We start from the raw sequence: 21,654 nt of genomic DNA on the forward strand, positions 1-21,654 counted from the left end.
TTCCGTTCTATAACTCTAGTTTGCCTCAACCAAATGTTATGAAACTTATACACTATGTTTATTACCACAAAATACAGATCAAGTTTGAATTTTGGTGGCGTCACTTTTACTGTTCTAGAGTTATGCCCCTTTATAAATGGAAACATTGCTGAATTTTTTGTTTCCATTCTCTAATAGATATAAGAAGATGTGGTATGAGTGCCAATGAGACAACTCTCCATCCAAGTCAAAATTTATAAAAGTAAACCATTATAGGTCAAAGTAGGGTCTTCAACACGGAGCCTTGGCTCACACCGAACAGCAAGCTATAAAGGGCCCAAAAAATTACTAGTGTAAAAGCATTCAAACGGGAAAACCAACGGTCTAATCTATAAAAAAAACGAGAAACTTTTATGAACCACATCAACAAACGACAACTACTGAACATCAGATTCCTGACTTAGGACAGGTGCAAACAATTGCAGCAGGTTTAAACGTTTTAATGGTACCAAACCTTCACCCTTACCTGAAACAATAGTGTAACATCACAACATAGAAAGACACACTATAAAATATCAATTGAAATGGCTTAACTCTATCAAAAGACATATTAACACCAGTGAACATACACTGAACAAATAAATTTGATCTGTGATACAATGTAAATACAAAATAAATAAACTAAGGGAAGAATAATAAAAGTAACATGTTATACCGCTGTGAAATGTTAAAAAATTTAAAAAAAACAATATGCTTGACAAAAATATCAGCCATTTGCAATTACTTTAAACACAGGTAAATGAAAATAATTTTGTTGTTAGGTATACATGTACAGTTCTAAGTTTAGTTTGCCTCAAACAAATGTTATGAAACTTATACACAATGTTATTACCATAAAACACAGATCAAGTTCGAATTTTGATAGCGTCACTTTTACCGTTCTAGAGTTATGGCCCTTTACAAATGAAAATTGCTGGATTTTTCGTTTCCATTCTCTTACTTAAGTTTGCCTCAACTAAATGTTATGAAACGTATACACAATACTTATTACCACAAAACTCAGATCAAGTACAAATTTGGGTAGCGTCACTTTTACAGTTCTTGAGTTATGTCCCTTTATAATATTATATGCAAGCGTGGGCATCACCTGTGTCCCATGGACACATTCCCCATTTATTTTATTTTGAAAAAGGAGGGGAGGGACAAAATTTTTTCTCATTTCAGATTTCAGAAATTAAAAAGAAAATTTCTTCAAATATTTTTTGGGGGGGGGGGGGGGGTCAATTTGCAACAGCATAGTGTATTGCACAAAAGCAAAAAATTGAATATAAATTCAAATCATATAACCAATAACCAATTCTAAGTTCTTTGACTACAGTTATTCTGTGTCAGAAACCTATTATGTGTCAAATATTTAATTACAATCCAAATTCAGACCTGTATCAAGCATGAATATTGTGTCCATTTTTGCCCCAACTGTTCAGGGTTGGACCTCTGTGGTCGTATCCAGCTGTGCTCGGCACAGCAATTTATTTATGAATGAAATAAAACATGTGCTCAAGAGTGGAATTTTTTTAATTGTCTAAGCAAAAGTATTTCTGTAAAACATGTTAAATGAAGTCGACCTTGGCATGTCATTTATGTTGCTGACAAGTAATTTTTGTCTGTCCTATGCAAATGCATTGATTGGCTAATAGGTGTCGATTCCTAGCATGTGCCTTTAAATATCTAGCCACTTTCAAAATTGATATCTAGTAAGCTTAAATCATGTGCATTTTCAAAATGTAGTCATTTATGCCATTGCTTTAGTTTTTTCCATTTATTTTGTTATTAAATTATGGTCTCTCTTCTTTTTCGACAGTAGGAGTCTGAAGAACTCTTATCATGTACTACAAAGTGTAAGATCATCTAAACTTACATGCAGGTGTATTTAAGAGAGTATGTCATTGACTTTGTTAATAGTATATATTTGAGTGAAGCTATCATGAACTGTATGATTTACTATGCAGTGTCATAGTTCAAAGATGCAACCATTAACATGTTTGATCATACTTTGAATTTTTCAATGGCATAAGGGAGGCAAACTTTGTAATCAAACATTACCTATGATTTAAAATCTATACACCATAAAAAAAACTGTATAACAATACAGTATAATAAAAATACCTGATTTATTATTAAATTACAATTTGCTATAAAAAAATTTTTTTTTATTGAAATCCCTATAATAGCTGTACATGTCTGTTTAACACCCTATTCTAATACTATTTAACACATGTCTCTTTTCTGTTCTTTCTGTCTAAACTCACCTTTGATGTTGTGTACATCATGATTGTAAATAATGTTTTGTTTCTATGCATAATAACATCCCTGGAAGTTGAGAAAATTTATTGATTATAAGTTAAATCTTTGAAAAAAAATGTGTTGCAATGGAAAATGTCATTTCTATATTATGCATATGACAATCAGTACCAATTTTATTTCATCAGATAAGTTGAAATGTTTTTCATTTTGTTTTTAAATTGATTTGAAACTTTTCAAGAATTACATGGAAGCTTAATACATGTACATTATTAATTCATAATTTCATTTTGCAAAAAGCATTTATACTATTCCTATCATTATTGTTTTGATAAAAGCTTTCAAGGTATTCATAAAAACCTTCTTCCTTGCATGCTGTCAAATTTAACATGTTTATTTGTTTACCAGTTTTCCAAATTGGAAATAACATTGAAGAAAATCAATAATTTACTTTTTTCTAAGTTTCAAATATTTCTACAAACTCCTCATTATTAACTAATATCTTTCACACTTTTCATTCTTTGTTCTATAAAGCTTACCATGCTTACTGAGTAACCACCATTAACTGATATCACTAAGATACATATCATTCATATACAATATATATTACAGACTAAATTCCTGCCAGTAATTAATGTTCTTGTTTTATCAATGAAAATAAGAAAAAAAGATGTTAAGTTTTCATTGCAATAAAAGCATCATAAAAGTTTGGTTTTTTGTGAATTTGAAATTTTAATATTTTAGTCTATTTTTACTCCAAATTTGGGTAAGAAAATTGCCTCCACATATTTGATTAAATATTAATATTGAAATGAATTACTATACCGAGTCAAATTTCTTACCGAAAGGTGTTCAGTTAATTTTCCTACTCAAAGATAAATTACTAAAGCTCAACCCCATGGTCCTTTGACTTTTCAATACTTACATTTTAAGTTTGTGATAAAGTTAGTTTAACAGGAACCAATTATGGTAAGTCAGTGATGTTTTGTGTGCAATTGCTGTAGCATCAGTACCATCAAAGTTTTGTGGAGATGGTAAAGTGCTGCCCTCTTTATCATAGTCTATTATTGACTTAGAATGTTTCGCATATGTTTAGTTTATGATAAGGATAATGAAAGCTTGTACTTCTGCAACATTTAGGCCAGTTTTATAGTTGTTGATGTGTGATATTAATCCTATATACATACACATCCCTTGATATATATATATATGTAAAGTAACATCCATTGGATTAAACGTATCTCTGAAAACAATGAGGGCATCAGAACCTATTGATTGGTTAAATATGGCGGGAATTCAGGATTTACACTTATCAGGTCTCAGGAATTGATAATTGATTTTTTCGTAATCTGGGAAAGGATGCTTAATTTTTTGGGGGCGTTTGGAATTCATTGTTTATTTTCCAGGAATTCCTGATGACACCCCTCCTACCACTCTTCAACAATGTATTATCTTTCATACTCTTTTTTATTCAGAATTCATCATAATGATGATGCCATAAATCCAGAAAGTGTTTCACTAAACAGCAGAACAAGAATTTCTGAAAATTTCTCATCTACTAGAAGCAGACGCTCTATGAAAGAAAAACTTTTAATGAAAGATGTAACAGCAGACATTTTTGATGACCCAGAAGGAGAGGATTATGGAATTGAAGCTAATTATACTGTCCAGTCATTAGATGGTCAAGCAATGGCCAGGGAATTAAGGTCAAACAGACAACAAGATGACAGAATTGAATTAACTTAAATTGATCAATATAAGTTATATTTATTTATAGAATTGAAATATTTGTATCTCACACATAGATATTATTTCTGGCATGTATGAAGTATTATTGTTTGTAGTAATATATATGCTTGTTTAAGCACTGTGATAAAAAATGATATTGAGAATAATTTGCTGAATATTTTACATTATTTTAAACTTATAATTTTTTTTTAATCAAAATATAATGTTTTCTGAAAACTACTACTACTACTATTGGGTGTTAATGATTGGGTTTTTTGGCCAAGGATACCTATGAGGGTCTTGTGCGGTCAGCCCTGGTTTAAGCCTTTTTGGGCATTTAATATAATTTATTTTCATTATAAGATATTTCATGTAATTTAAGATGCTGAAATACAAGGCATTTTTAAGTGAATCTATTTTGTTAATTTCACAAGCATGAAAAATCCTGTTTTGTATATGTTTTTTTTACTTTTAGTAAGATGAGTGTCCTTATGTAAAGCATTTTTAACTACAGCAGATGACATTTTGTTTTATAAAATGTTATAAGTTGCTTAATTACTAAAACAACTGCCATTTATTGTGGGATAACTGTTAGTTTGTATCATGTACTTTTACTTTACATTATCATTTGAACTAGAAAGCCTAATTATCAAATTACATCTTCCTGTAAGAATTAAACTAAAGTTAGAATTTTTGAAATTCAGATTGAAAGACATGCATTTAAAATTTGCAGCTTAATTTTAGGCAACCATCAATCAATCAGGGTCAAAATGAGTAGTTACTTTTTAATTTATCATCCATTATGTGTTTGTCGGTAAACTTTTTTCTCTCCTAATTCTTTGGAGGTCACAGGCCAAATTCCTAGCTTGGTAATGGTCTTGTATGTCCTTTGTCCAGAAAAATTGTGTTTCATACTTTCATATACAGTCATTCCTTACCATTAGAGAATGTATTGATGGGCTATAAATGTCTTAGGGTTAGACAAGAAATGTTAATACAGTCATTCCTTACCAATAGAGAATGTATTGATGGGCTATAAATGTCTTAGGGTTAGACAAGAAATGTTAATCAATGCATTGATGTATGATGCCTTATCACTAGATATTTTTCATCATTGGATTTTAACAGAGCAACATGACAGGTGTCATGAAGGAACAGAAAATACTGACCTTGCTGATCACCTCTAAAAAGGAGAGGTGTTCTGTTTTACCTTTGTCTGTCTTTAACACATTACTGTTGCAGTTTTCCCATCTACAAGTCGCAGCTTCTTGATATGGAACCATACTTCATCTGGTTATGCCATGCTTTATCACCTGTTTTCACTTCCTTCAATATTCTACTTCTTGTATGCAGAAAAGTTATATCTGAGAAGGGGCATAATAAAAGTGAGCAATGGCTCAAAGCTTATGTTGTTTATTTTAGACATGGTGTTGTCTGTTTTTCTTGAGCTTGTGGTTTTGATGACACTCCTGTAATCTTCTACCAATTTGTTGGTCAAACCAAAGACATAACAAAAAATGTCTTGCTTCAGAATCTTATAGCATCCTGGGTAATATTTTCAAAAGCCTGCTCCAAAACCTTTTGATTGGCTTACCATGTCCTAAGCAACGGTAATTTAATCAATGATTTGAGGCTATTTTCATTTTGGGGTACAAACAATGAAATGACCAATAGTCCTTTGGATCCAAAAACGGTGATTTACCATATACTACTTCTCTGTCAAGCATGTAGCATTCAGGAGTCAGAGCAAAGACTGGGTTTCATTTAATAATGTGTTGGGATAGGTAATATCCATGTCCTGTAATTTATTGATAATATTTACTCAGATATTTAATTTACAAATATGTTTTTTTGCTTAATTTAATGTAATGCTTAATTCTTAGTTTACAAAGCAATCTTTAAACCTCTCAGTGTGTAGAAGCACTTTGATTCAAAAACTTAAAATAATGAATTTCCGTAAATTACTGCTAGTTTTGTCAAGACAGGAAGACATGCAAGATGGCATGTTCTGATTACATTCCAGTTTTCTGAATTTTTTCAATTAATTACTATAGCTTATTGAAAAAGTTAAAGAATTACTAAATTCTAATTAGTTAACTGACTTGGTAAAAGTATCAGTAAGCCAATCTTATCCAGAAACTTTATGTAACTTTCATATAAAAGTGATAGTTTCATGCCACACATTTCAGTCACTTACATTATGTTTGTAGTCTTTGAATATGACTGTGGCAAAATAGACCTATTTTATTGCACACATCCTATTGTGTAACCAATGTAAATAAAAATCATGATTATTTAGACATTGAGGTTTCCAAAAGGGTAAATATGCATTTAAGAAGTAATATCGTATTGTAATTATAAGTAACCAAATGGTTTGAAACTTTTTTAAACCTGTTGTGTTTATTTTTTACTTTTATTCAAATTTTAACAATTAAATGAACAGAAAATTACAATGCTGCTTACTGCAAAAATACAAAGAAATGAGAACAACAAAATAAATTTTTTAGTCTGCAATATGTGACAATTTGAAATTAAAAAAAAATAGGCAAGACTTAAAATTCCTTAAAACTACAAAAAACAGGTTAATGTCAAGATGATTTTTGCTTGAAATTTTATTGGCAGAAAGAGCAGATACCAGCCTTTATCAGAGAAATTTCCACTTAATATGAACGACAATGCCATACAATCAATGGCATTTTTTGGCTAGAAGAGAAGGAGGTATGTCAAATGAACCAAACATCGTGTCATTCCGTCCATAAATTCCAAGGCTCTTTTTCTTTTCAATAATTCTGAACTGATTGTGATTATTTTTGTCACTTGAAATCATCTAGATACACTGTATTGATGAGGAGCCCACATAATAAAACAAGAAGATAACAATTATGATTTTACTTAAACGTTATGATCGAAATTTTTCATTTTGTTTCAGATTTAGGTATTAATGACTGTTATCCTTATTCATAATCTAAAAAAAACTTATTTCACTAAACAGCATTCCAGTTTCTAATTATTAAAATTCTGTTAACCTTTCTTATTAGATATCAATGCAATTGCCAAATCATTCTAGTGTCATTGTGATTGAAATGACGTGTTGTGCAGTACTCATGTTTGAAGTATACAATAGGATATCATAGTATTAAAGTGCATATTAACTTATGAATATGTGTATTTAAATATAAGTTTGCTTTTGAAAGGACAATATATTGTGGTGATATATCTATGATAATTATTTGTAGGGTTGTTACACAAATTATTTGCACATTTTTTATAAACTCTATTTACCTATTGCCATATCTGTAATACATATGTACATGTATCATGTGCTTATATATTTTTTGTAGCTAATAAATACAAAAGAACTTGATTTTAAGTTTTATCTTAATGGCAGTGAAAATTATATAATAAAATCCAGCCACCACCAACATGTATGTCATTCCAAACTTGAATAACAGGTGGACAGAGTTCCGCAATATGATATTTCTCTAATGGATATATACGTCACATTCAGGATGTTCTTTGCTGTCATTTCTATTTAATTTAATTTGGATGAAACACGTCTTCCGATTGGCTGAAAGTTTTTTGTCTGTCAGCTCATAGACATAATTTTGTCATGTGACTGTGATGTCATCAACGTTTTTTCATGATTTATTTCTTAAAAACGGAATTTAGAATTAAATTATAAGGAAGGACTAATATTTTTTCTGTCTGTTCGAAATAACCTCAGAAATGTGGTGCACACTTTTAGATAACCCGCTACACAAGTTATTCAGTGTGCATCATATTTTTGAGGTTATTTCAAATAGACAGAAAAAATATTACAGTCATTCCTTAAATTTTACAAAAAATATGAGGATCTAGATTGGGTATACAGAATAGCTCTCTATATAAATTATCAGTCACTGCTTTGGAAAGTAAACTAGCAATTGATAGTAAATAGTAAACACATGCTATTTCTAATATATTTATGTCTTGCACAGAAAAACACGAAAAGAATTGAAATTATAGAAAACAAACAAATACCCTATTATGGAAAAAAGGAGAAAGGAAAACAAATGTCCTATCCCCAAGAACCTGTGGATTTAAAGGAGAAGCAGAACATCGAAGTTGGGTAAAAAAATAATCAAGTTTTGATTGATTTCCAAACACATTGTTTCTGTACAAGTATTTTTCTATTGGAGTATAAATTTTAGTTCAGTTTTTAAATTTGCCAATCACATCTGCATCACAATTTAAAGCATTCTTCTAGAGACGTATACCTGATAGTAAATGACTCATTGGCCAAAGGAAAGTGTGTCATGATCTCTGCACAATAAGAACCCTTGCAATAACTCTTTGATGGGTCATAGGGGGGCTGTTGTTTTTTTATGATAGAACTTGTTAGAGCAATAGGCATGGTGTATTGTTTCGTAATGATTGAAATAATGTAAAAGCAGACTGGGGATAAAATTGATATTCAAGAGGTGGTAAATGTTGTTACTGGAATAAGAGCTGGTTGTGTTGTTTCAGCAAAATATAATAAAGATAAGAAGTGATGATGTGTTGTAGTATAGAATGATATAAAAGAAATTAAAAACAACAGTTATTGTGTGTGATAAAACTTGAAACTCTAGTGACATTCAATCAATCACCAGGTACATACGCCAAATGTACTTGACAAAATAAAATAGAAACACAACAACCCAATAACATAATTTAGTCGAATTTTAGAATATGAATGAGGGCTTATTTCAATGAGACAGTAACCTAAAACTAGAGGCTCTAAAGAGCCTGTGTCACTCACCTAAGTCTATGTGCATCTTCAACATTGTAGACTACAGTTTACAGTTTCTCTCTATCTTATTTAGTTTTTGCCCAAAACACAAAAGAGGGTAATAAAAAATCGTCATTTAAGGGCAATCACTCCTATCTACTCACTTTTTTGGCAGAATTTGACCTGATTGTAGATCTTGTCTTGCTGATCATTTTTGTTATTTAAAGTTTCTATCTATCTTTTATAGTTTTCAAGATGATAGGCAAAAACGCCAAAAATTGGTAAAAATCGTAATTAAAGAGCAATAACTTCAATAACCAGTTGACTGAAAAAAATCAGTTATTAGACTTATTTGTAGAACTTTTCTTGCTGATCACTTATGCTGTTTAAAGTTTCTATCTATCTATCTATTGTAGTTTTAAAGATTTTAGACCAAAACGCAAAACAAATGGTAAACATTGTCATTAAAGCCTTAAGGTTAATAGCTTTAATAAGGAGTCGATTGATGATTTGACTTATTTGAAGATCTTGTCTTGCTGATCATTTTTATACGACCGCAAAAATTTTTGCGGTCGTATATTGGTATGATGTTGGCGTCGTCGTCGTCGTCGTCGTCGTCGTCGTCGTCTGGCGTCGTCCGGCGTCGTCCGAAGACACATTGGTTTTCGCACTCTAACTTTAGTTTAAGTGAATGGATCTCTATGAAATTTTACCATAAGGTTCAATACCACAAAAGGAAGGTTGGGATTGATTTTGGGGGTTATGGTACCAACAGTTAAGGAATTAGGGGCCAAAAAGGGGCCAAAAATAAGCATTTTTGTAACTTCCAGACATAACTTGTGTGTTAGTGTATGGATCTCTCTGACATTGTACCACAAGGTTCCATATCACACAGGGAATGCTGGGATTGATTTTGGGGGTAATTGCCTCAAAATATTAGGAATTAGGGGCCAAAAAAGGGGCAAAAAACAAGCATTTTTCTAGTTTCATGACAATAACTTGTGTGTAAGTGTATGGATCTTTCTGAAATTGTACTACAAGGTTCCATATCACAAAGGGAAAGCTGGAATTGAGTTTGGGGATAATTGCCCAAAACGTTTAGGAATAAGGGGCCAAAAAGGGGCCAAAAATAAGCATTTTTCTAGTTTCCAGACAATAACTTGTGTTCAAGCGTATGGATCTCTCTGAAATTGTACTGCAAGGTACCATACCACAAAGGGAAGGCTGGGATTGAGTTTGGGGGTGATGAATCATAAGGGGGTTCAAAAATTTTGGGGGGGGGGGGGTTTCCTTTTTTTTTTCTTTTAAAATTTTTCATTTTAAGTTGGTTATTTCTGATTTATATTTAAAAGCAAATAATAATGATATGGTAGGAGATACACACCAAACAGGATGTGTAAATTATTATATAAGTATTGTGCAATAGCAAGAAATTTTCAACTGCACAGTATTGCACAATAGCAAGAAATCTTCAATTGCACAGTATTGCGCAATAGCAAGAAATCTTCAATTGCACAGTATTGCGCAATAGCAAGAAATATCCAATAGCACAATATTGCGCAATAGCAAGAAATTGTCAATTGTTCAGTATTGCGCAATAGCAAGAAATATTCAATTGCACAGTATTGTGCAAAAAAAGATACTTTGTATAAATTGCTTATTTCTTGACCAATTTCAATGGGGGTTTTTGGCCCTGTTTTTAAATTGGTCCACATTGAGGTCCAAATGGTCCAAAATTAAACTTTGTTTCATTTCATCAAAAATTGAATTATTGGGGTTCTTTGATATGCTGAATCTAACGGTGTATTTAGATTCTTAATTTTTGGTTCCGTTTTCAAATTGGTCTACATTAAGGTCCAAAGGCTCCAAAATTAAACTTAGTTTGATTTTAACAAAAATTGAATTCTTAGGGTTCTTTGATATGCTGAATCTAAACATGTATTTAGATTTTTGATTATGGGCCCAGTTTTCAAGTTGGTCCAAATCGGGGTCCAAAATTAAACTTTGTTTGATTTCAACAAAAATTGAATATATGGGGTTCTTTGATATGCTGAATCTAACCATGTATTTAGATTTTTGATTTTTGGGCCCTGTTATCAACTTTGTTCACATTGAGGTCAAAAGGGTCCAAAATTAGACTTTGTTTGATTTCATCAATAATTGAATTCTTGGGGTTCTTTGATATGCTGAATCTAACCATGTATTTAGATTTTGGATACTGGACCATAATAGGTGAATGTCCAATTTAAAATTTTTAAGTTCTTAGACCACATTCATTCTGTGTCAGAAACCTATGCTGTGTCAAATATTTAATCACAATCCAAATTCAGTGCTGTATCAAGCTTTAATGTTGTGTCCATACTTGCCCCAACTGTTCAGGGTTCGACCCCTGCGGTCGTATCAAGCTGCGCCCTGCGGAGCATTTTATTGCTATTTAGAGTTTCTCTCCATCTATTATAGTTTTCAAGATAATATGCAAAATGGAAAAAAGTAGTAAAATTCTTCATTTTAGGGCAATAACTCAAATAAGAAATTGTCTAACAGTTTTGACGTAGAAAGATAATAGGTAGAGCTTAACATTCTGAACATGTTTGCCCCTGTCATATTTTCTCTATTAATAGCAGTTTTCAAAATAATAGACAAAACTTACATTTTACCCCTGTGTTCTATTTTTAGCCATTTCGGTCATCTTGGTTGGCGGGCGGGGTCATCGGACACTTTTTTAAACTAGATACCCCAATGTCGATTGTGGCCAAGTTTGGTTAAATCTGGCTCTGTAGTTTCAGAGGAGATGATCTGTGTTAAAGTTAACGGACGACGGACGACGTCGACGAAGACAACAGACGACGGACGCCAAGTGGTGGGAAAAGCCCACATGGCCCTTTGTGCAAGGTGAGCTAAAAAGACATCTTGAATTCAAAATACGGTCTCCAAAAGTAGACATGCCACAGGTACTAGTTTTAATATTATTCTTTTTACCTTTGTATAACATCTTATATTAAGGTATATAGGTAACAAAAAATATGAGAAAAGGGCCTATATATATATGAGCCAAATAATGGAACACCTTGAAAAAAACAATATATTATATGATCTACAACATGGCTTTCGATCATGGAATAAACATGTAGATACTATAACAGCAAATGCAAATCGACAGCTAAATTTTCTAAAACGTAACCTAAAAGTATCTTCCAAACGAATAAAAGAAAGGGCATACATATCAGTACAGCTCTTTTACAACAAAAATCAAATCAATCAAATTGAGATGGTCCAACGAAGAGCTGCCCGCTACACATTTAACAGATACCACAATACCAGCTATGTCTCAAATATGCTTGTTTTCCCGTTTGAATGGTTTTACACTAGTAATTTTTGGGGCCCTTTATAGCTTGCTGTTCGGTGTGAGCCAATGCTCCGTGTTGAAGGCCATACCTTGACCTATAATGGTTAACCTTTTTAAATTGTTACTTGGATGGAGAGTTGTCTCATTGGCACTCATACCACATCTTCCTATATCTATTGAACACATACAGTGGACTACACTACAAATGAGGCGAATAGAAATAAGACTAATAGTTTTCTATAAAATTATACACCAACATTTAGCAATCTACCCTAAAGATCTTCTTATTACATCAGACAGCAGTACAAGACATAAACATACCAACGACTATGAACAAATTCAAACCAATAAAGATTCTTACAAATTCTCATTTTATCCGTACACAATAGTTCAATGAAACCTACTACCAACATCAGCAATCCTTCGTACAATAGTTGACGGCTCACAAATATATTTTAAACAGTGCATAACATGTATTAGTTTTACCAAGAAATATTCAAAGGATAAATCTTTGTAAATTTTTTTTTGTTCACCAATGCAACGTAATATTACTGAAAAATCTATTTATTTATAATTGTATATAAGCCACGCATGCAACGGCACGCAATAGTCAAAAAGTCGTGACTGAGTGCAGAAATACGAAGATAGATAGAGACAAGCTCATTAAAACATATATCCTTAAAGTATTTTACTGATGTTTTATTGAATGTTTTGACATTTGAAACATGCCAGTCAAAATTAAGAGTTACTTCTAGTGAACAAGTAATAACTGTCAGTACTAGGGGGTACCATTCACCCACTAGTCATTCATCGGTACTGATACTATCCAAATGGTACATTTAGACTTTAAAATTCAGTTTATAAGTATTACGTCTTTGTACAAACTCTAAGATTGTAGAGTAAAATTAACTGTATATTGTATTATATGTCTCTGGTTTCATGTATTTTCATCCTATATTCTTCTATATCCTATAGTTCTACCCAACAGACATTACACACTCCACCTCTACCATCAAACATATCCGACAGAAAAAAACACAATTCACCTCTTAGACAATTATTTCCCTACAGAAACATTTACAAAGACCAATTATACATGTTATCTTCTACCCCCCAAAAAAAACGCCACTTACACCAGTTTATCAAACAAAAACAACGCATCCGTCTCTTAAATCTCTGTATCCCACAAAAACAACACGTCCGCCTCATACACTAATTTATCCTACAAAAACGACACTTCCGCTGCTTACATAAAAAAACTATTACAAAATACAACACAACCGCTTCTTACATCAGTGTTTGCCAAAATTTTTAAAAAAACCAACACGACCGCCATTTACATCAGTTTATCCCACAAAGCAACTCAGCATTCTCTTACTTCAGTTTGTCCCATAAAACAATAAATCTGCCTCTTTCATCTGTTTTATCCGACAAGAAAAATGCGTTAGCCTCTTACATAAGCTTTATCCAAAATACACACATCCACCTTTTTCATCAGTTTATCCCACAAAACAACACATTCACCTCTCACATCAATTTATCCCACAAAACAACACATTCGCCCCTTACATCTGTTTATCTCACAAATCAACACATCCGCCTCATTCATAGATATATCTCACAACACAAAACAACACATGCATCTCTTACATCAGTTTACCCCACAAAACATAACATCTAACTCTTTCGTCAGTTTACTCCACAAAACAACACATCCGCCACTTTCATTAGGTTACTCCACAACACAACACATCCTCATCTTACACCAGTTAAACTGATCCAGTATATTTATATAAGGGGGGGCACTGACTGCCATAAGAGGGGGCCCGCTACAGTCATGCTTCAGTGATTCCCTATATAATCAACCAAATTTTTACCACGAAAGTGAGGCCCCCTGGATCCGCCTATGACTCTTTATCCCAAAAAACGATTACAAAAAAAAAACCAACAACACCGCTTCTTACATCAGTGCTTGCTAAAAAATTTAAAAACCCAACACATCCGCCTCTTACATCAGTTTATCTCACAAAACAACACATCCACCTCTTACATCAGTTTAACTCACAAAACAAAACATCCGCATCTTTCATCAGTTTATCTCACAAAACAACACATCTGCCTCTTTCAACAGTTTATCTCATAAAAGAACAACACATCTGCCTCTTACACCAGTTTATCTCAACATTGCATCCGCTTCTTACATCAGTTTACCCCACAAAAATATTCCCCCCTTTTCGTCAGTTTACCCAACAAAACAACACATCTGCCTCATACATCAGTTTATCCCACAAAAGAACAACACACCTGCCTCTAACATCAGTTAACACAACAAAACAACACATCTACCACTTACATCAGCTTATCCCCAAAAACAAAACATTTGCCTCTTACACCACAAATAACTCACCCACCCCTTACATCAGTTCATCTCACAAAACAACACATCTCCTCTTTCATCAGTTTATCCCATTAAACAACACATCCGCATCTTTCATCAGTTTATCCCATAAAACAACACATCTGTCTCTTACATCAATTTATTCCACAAAACAACACATCTGCCTCTTCCATCAGTTTACCCCACAGAAAATCCTACCCTTTCATCAGTTTTTCCCACGAAACAACACATCTGCCTCTAACATCAGTGTACACCACGAAACCAACACACCTCGCGGTCTCATCTGAACAATTATTATATATTAGAGACACAATTCATCCCGCCTTTAAAATCTATTCAATGCAATACAATTCATTAGAAACACCACAGCTCTCTTACACCATTCGTATATTGTAATACAACAAACCTCGTCTCTTATAATGATTCTTTCGTATAACGAACTTTAAACCATCAAACACGAGTTCTCGCCTGTTCAATGTTTCTTCGTCGAAGATAACGGAATTGATCAACCAGTTGATTAATATAAACCAGTTTAGACACAATGTTGTTGTTTGCAAAACAAATGGTCAGCTAGGCATTTTTTTCAAATCAGTGAAAAACACCCATTATTTACATATTTAATATACAAAAATAACAAAAAGAAAAGGTGAACAAACCACTACGATATGGTTATGACAATAGGAACTTCAAGCATATAGTTATAACCTTATTGAGCAATCATCAAATAATAACTTTGTGTACTGCTTTTTTATCATCTATTACATTATTATTATTCATCAATTTGTAGCGTACAAGCAAAATAAGAAAAGCGAGAATTGTTTCATCACAATATTGATTAGAAAGACTTAATTTATTTGTCGTTGTTTTAGTCCTCTGTAGATCTGTATGAAATTGTTACATGTTTACATATACTCAATTGTTGAAAATATAATTGAATATAGTTCCATATTTTCTGTCCTCTGTAGATCTGCAGGAAATGGTAACATGATCCAAGGATTTGTATACAATACACTATACAAATCCTTGCATGATCTAACATGTTTACATATACACAACTTTTAAAAATATAATTGAGTATAGTTCCATATATTGTGGAATAGTTGGAGGGACACTGGTAACATATAAAGACACATTTTAACAAGTACAGTTTATAATCAATGAATGTTACGTTTTCTTCATTACCACATCACCACACAAGTCCATACCAACAACTTCTTCCCCATTTAATTTGAATTCACACGCGTTCACGGCTTTAAATGGATCTGCATTTGGTTGTGTTCCTTTGAGCATGGCCGTTGTAGGATCGCCATCATCATTTGTTAGGAAAAGACGTAATGTATTGGGATCTGGGTGGTTTCTTTGCCTGTTGAGATGGTATTCAGCAAAACCTGGAATGTATTAAAATGAAAATGATCGCATATATGTAAAGGTACATTATTGGAAAGAACAGATCACCGTACGGCCTTCTACATTGAGCAAAACTTATACCATATAATAAACGATTAAAGGCCCCGGTATGACAAAATGCGAAACAATATAAAAAAAAAAAAACACCAACGGCCTGCTTTATACTACAACAATAAACAAAACAAAAACAAAATTATGGCAGACGACAACTGTTGAATTACAGGCTCGTGGTTTTTGCGGGCATGCACATAAAATATGTAGCGGAGTAAAAATATTTTATATAAAGTTGAAAAATACTGCTATGTAAGTGGCAATTTTGAATGAGTTATACATATGATCGTGTTGATATATAAGATAAACAAAGAAGCTTTAAGAAAACAAAAACAAATAATGCTTCACTAATGTGCAATTCATAAACCATTGCTTGTTGCTTATTTGCTGAAAACTTGCAGAAGGTTGAATAATTTTAGAAAGAACATATTTTTTTTCTCTAGAATCCTCGATGCAGAAAACCTTGATCGAGGCAAGTGAAGATCGATATTTGCTTTTGCAGGTAAATAATGGTACGCCACTTCATTTTCTTGCTTTAGGTTCGTTTATTGATATTGTTATGCAGTCCATCCGAATTGTTTGTTTTATTCATCCGTAATTTCCTGTCATGTGGAGCAGGATCTGCTTACCCTTCCGGTGCATCTGAGATCACATCCAGTTACTATTTAAGTTCGTATTGCTCAATCGCTAGTTTTTTAGACTGTTGTTTGTCTTTTCGACCCTTTTCTTCTTTTTTTTAATAAGTTTTATTACTAAAAGGATGTTTAACGATTACGACAGATCCTGCTACAACCAGATTTATCGAAAGACCTTTATTACTTGATAGAAACATTTTTGTTCGATTAGATTGGTTGAAAGTGTTGTGTACAGAGAAAAAATCCAGAACTTTTACAAAGACAAACTGGTCACAAGAGGGAAGTAGCTTATCAAGATTGTTTAGGATTAACACTCCAGAAATCAATAGTAAAACTCATATTTCAGTTAACCTTTTTTTGTAATTTTAAGATGTTAGAATAGTTAATGCAGTACAGTGTATAGTTTTATACAGATATTTTGGAACATTACAATTGCTGACTGATGAAATCAAGTATTCAATTTCAAAAGTATTTGAGCGTCAAAAGAAATCGATTCTTACATGTTTTGTAAATTTCAATTGTATATATAAAGATAAGAAGATGTGGTTTGATTGACAATGAGCAACTCTCCACCAGAGACCAAATGACATAGAAGTTAGCAACAAAAATAACAAGATTTAAACGCTTCCCGTATGCATGTTATGCTGGTTATTTTATTTATTTCTTTGATATGATAGCCTTAACTCACCATCTCCTTTTTCGCTTAAAGAAACTTCCTTCCATTGTTCCGGTAACAAACTGTCAATCAGACTCACCATTTTGTTTTTCTACTCTGAAATAAAAAGAATACATTGCTCAGTAAAATCATGGGTGGGATGAGGATTTTAAAGCTGATTCACTAGAAACAACAGTTTTAGGAGAACACATCTCTAGCCTCCGGCTAAGGGAAACGATAAATATAGATTGATTTTTTTTCTCCACTCGAGACAGTCAAAGTTTTAAAATTTAAAACGCGAGGCTTGCCGAGCTTTTTAGATATTTAAAATTAAACTGTCGAGAGTGGAGAAATGTCATGTTGCACAAGATTAGGTGGGGGAATCTGTTTCTGAAATGATTTCATACTGCATGTAGACTTTGGTTTTTGAAACTTTGAAACAACTACTCCAAGAATTTAGTGCATTGAAGGATTTATATACTATATTTATATACTATATAAATCCTTGGTGTATTTGTGTGTTTTTCATTAATTAAGGTATCTAGGACATTGTAATAAAGCAATAAAAATTGAAACGAAATAAATATGACAAACTGAGTCCAATCTTGCATATACATATCTAAAGATGTGTTACGAAAATTGACACAATACACTTCGCACACAGAGTTCCCCCTACATTCAGTTTGTTTCCTTGCCTGATTGAAAGAAGAGATACTATTTATGTAACCGTTTCACATGATTATTTTTAAATCTCGTATGCTCTTAGAGCAGATTTTTATGTATCCACAGATTAAGCTGTATATAAGTACTATCTATAGTTACTATTTTGGAACATATTTCCATGGTGTTATTCAATTCTGTATTGGATTTAAAAAATGAGTTATGTGCATCCAAGTCAAATGGTAAAGTATAAAAAAAATATCGTAACAGTTAGAATTTGCCAGAAAAATACAATGCAGCTTGCCAATAATTTTTAATTTCTATTTTCTTTGTCTCTGCTTTATTTATTAGTCAAGTCAAGAAAAGAAGCCGTTGCTATTTTGATTAAGCTGCACCTCGCTAGTTTCTCATCTTTCATCATTGCATTGTGAAATGAGTTTGTCAGATCTCTGTTGTTTTACATTAATTACCAGTCTCTTTTGGAAAAACATATTATCTCATACAACAATCATGTTAATCATAGAACTACAATCATCTTAATCGCTGAACTACAACCGTGTTAATCATATAACTACAATCATCTGAATCATAGAACTACAACCATGTTAGTCATAGAACTACAGTCTGGAACGAATGCCCTGGACAACACTGCAAATGCAGTTTGAACATTGTCGTATTCGACATGAAATGTACAATGTGTTTGGAAACTGTACATACTTGTAAAAACAGGTATGAATCTGGGGAAAACAATTTGTGAGGCGACACACTATTATCTCGATCTCCTGTAATTTTTCCAGATAAATGCTTAAAATATGCTAAATTCTTTCAAAATTTCAGTTATAAGTAAGTATACTTTGAGTATTTTTTTCAGATGAGACGATTTTATCAGAACATACATACGCAGCTGTGAAAGGACTGCTTAAAATACAGTTGGGGGATACTTTATAACTTATAGAAACTATCAGCTGAAAGGTAATAACTTAGGTAAATATTGATAAAAATATTGAAAGCCATTTAAAACTTTTTATTTTCGTTCGTTTGAAATGGGAATTAATCATTATTAAATCTAAACGTTTCATGACGGAAAAATAATTCGCATTTTTTTTTGTAATGGAAATTTGTCCATTTTGTTATCCAACAAGAATACGAGCTCAGTATTATAATTTTTTCCCTAAAAGTTTTTATTCAGTCAATAAAAGATCAGCATTAGTACGAACTGAACACCAGTCCTGTTTTTCCCCGAGTTCTGCAGAGAATACATTTGTGTGTAAAATATCAGAAAGTATTGCTATGATTACAGTAGGTCAACAATATATCATAAGTAACATGGCTTTCTAATTATAACTTTGGCATATATGTATTAATATACCAATGTAAAAAAAAAAAACATTGTCGTAAAATGTGATAATAAAACAAAATCGATGAAAAAGACGAAATTATCAGCAATATATATAATTTAAACGTAACGGGTGCCTAAAATATGAATTAAATATTCGTTTAACCTGCATGAACTCTAGGAAAATATACATTATCCCAGAAATATTACTGAAGGATTGTAAGCGTTTTGTTATAATATAAGATTGCATACAAGAAAGTATGAAATTCATTTTAAATATTACTTGGAATTTAAGAGTTCCCTATCACAAGAAAGTTTTTTTTTTATATTTAAACAGTTATTGTTTTTTATGGGTAGTATATTTTTAACAATATTAGGACAGAAAAATAATTCTATTCAACTTTTGAATAAGCCACTATACCTGTCCATGCTTGCTGAACTTTTCTTGATAATCTTTTTTTATTTATCTATAAATGCGTCTGCTGTTAGAAAGTCAGTTAAAAAAAATTGAAAGAGGGACTTGTTTTTTTTTTCTTTCTTTTTTTACCAACAAATAATACAAATCCCTTGCTGCATATTATTTGCTATCATTTTGCCTTTTATAAGTATGAAAAAACTAAGGTTTTAACTCCCTCGTACAAAGTTAACATTATGTTGTAATGTTATACCACTGTTTCAGGTAAGGGTGAAGGTTGGCGCCTGTTAAAACGTTTAAACCCGCTGCATTTTTATGTACCTGTCCTAAGTCAGGAGCCTGTTGTTCAGTGGTTGTCGTTTGTTGGTGTGGTTCATAAGTGTTTCTCGTTTCTCTTTTTTGATACAGATTAGACCGTTGGTTTTCCTTTTTCAATTGTTTTACACTAGTCATTTTGGGGCCCTTTATAGCTTGCTGTTCGGTGTGAGCAAAGGCTTTGTGTTGAAGGCCGTACTTAGACCTATAATTGTTGACTTTTTACACATTGTGACTTGGATGGATAGTTGTCTCATTGGCACCACACCTTCTTATTTATATTATATATGTTTTAAATCATTGTTGGTCAAGTAGCTCCTCGGGTATATATGATTTTTTTCCCTTGCCTTTCAGTTAAGTTTGATTTTTGTGACATGAAGTTAAATCATGAAAAGCGCTAAGGACGCACCAAACTCAATATGTATAATTTCCCTCTGATAACAATATTTACCGACTAGCTTTTGTCTGGACTTATAACACGAAGAAAACTTATTCTTTTATGATTCACAGGTAATCTTTCGTTTATCCATCATTTAACATTGGCTAATAAGTGAATTGGCGAAAGATGGAAACAATTAACCTTTAACCCAAACAGCCGTCTTGTCATTATCGGATTAACTATTGTGCACTTTAGGATTATGTGTTGTGTTGCAATCTCACGGTTATAAGTACATCTGTAACCGTCTGACAGACGATGTGTATGATACACGATACGACAAATACATACAGCAGATGCTTCTCAACACTGAAACAGTTATTTCTTAAAGACGTACGAAACAGAAATGACCGTTTAGATTTTATTCTACAAAAATTAAATAAGGTATAATAAAAAAAGATTTTTCGTTGAACAAATCACGTAATTCCAAAATCAAAACATTATTGTAGCGCAAAAAGAAAAGTTGGAGTGGATATTGATTAATTGAGATTTATATAATTTGCAGGAAACTCGAAAATAACCCAACTTTACAAGGTTAAAGTGTTTGAGTGATTTGATTCAAAACAAATTAATAATCTGTGTGGTACAATGTAAATTTAAATGTCATAAATCAAGCAAACATTTACCATTCGTATAAGTAAGAACAGTTTGAAGTCAATGCACACAATTTCTAGTCATATTAAGGATATCCTTTTCATAAGAAATAAGAAATTTTCGAACAATAATTTAGGCGAAAATATATATTAATAAGATATAATTATCTTATCTTATCTTATCTATATTTTTTATGTTCAAGAATAAAAATAAGCCGACAAGGACTTACCTAACTTCTGAAGTACACGGATGATATTGCCAAGAAGAAAACCGTTACTTAATATATCAAGACACAATGATCAGGCATCTCTTTACCTGATTGATTAACTTAATATGTTTTGTGACATAATACTTAGGAAATGCATTAAGTAATGCTGGTTTCTGATTGGATACGGACCGTTACTACTACTTTCTGATTGGAGAGTAGAGATAATGTATTGAATGAAATAGAAATGCTCAGGGGGGTGATTCTAGTATGTACAACAGTATGACTAAATCTGGTGTTTTCAAACCGACCATGTCCATCTGGTATTTGTTAAAAACTCAAATATCATGAGAAATTGTTATCAGAAACATGGATAGGAAAGAGGTAGTTTTTGGTTTCAGCGTGACAAATAATTATACGATAAACGATAAACTAGTTTCTTT

General features: G+C 32.2%; 2 protein-coding genes across 4 annotated transcripts in view; one reads left to right on the plus strand and one right to left on the minus strand.

Moving 5' to 3' along the window:
* LOC127739390 (glycerophosphodiester phosphodiesterase domain-containing protein 5-like) overlaps window positions 1–4,205 on the plus strand; it is a 32,717-nt gene extending 28,512 nt beyond the window's left edge. Inside the window, exon 14 of one of the 3 annotated variants that reach the window (XM_052251115.1) lies at window positions 3,756–4,205. In XM_052251115.1, the coding sequence (XP_052107075.1) occupies window positions 3,756–4,026 (271 nt within the window). In that variant the 3' untranslated portion in view covers window positions 4,027–4,205. The remainder of the gene's footprint in view (window positions 1–3,755) is intronic. The other 2 variants (XM_052251117.1, XM_052251116.1) reach the window with 2 other exon arrangements.
* Window positions 4,206–15,107: 10,902 nt separating this feature from the next.
* LOC127739410 (uncharacterized) overlaps window positions 15,108–21,654 on the minus strand; it is a 31,739-nt gene continuing 25,192 nt past the window's right edge. Inside the window, exons 2-3 of the mRNA XM_052251172.1 lie at window positions 17,284–17,367; window positions 15,108–15,890 (exon numbers count right to left, since the gene is read on the minus strand). Coding sequence (XP_052107132.1) covers window positions 15,667–15,890; window positions 17,284–17,353 — 294 coding nt within the window. The 5' untranslated portion in view covers window positions 17,354–17,367 and the 3' untranslated portion in view covers window positions 15,108–15,666. The remainder of the gene's footprint in view (window positions 15,891–17,283; window positions 17,368–21,654) is intronic.

The sequence above is a fragment of the Mytilus californianus genome, unplaced genomic scaffold (genome assembly GCF_021869535.1).
Source record: "Mytilus californianus isolate M0D057914Y unplaced genomic scaffold, xbMytCali1.0.p SCAF_4, whole genome shotgun sequence".
NCBI lineage: Eukaryota > Metazoa > Mollusca > Bivalvia > Mytilida > Mytilidae > Mytilus > Mytilus californianus.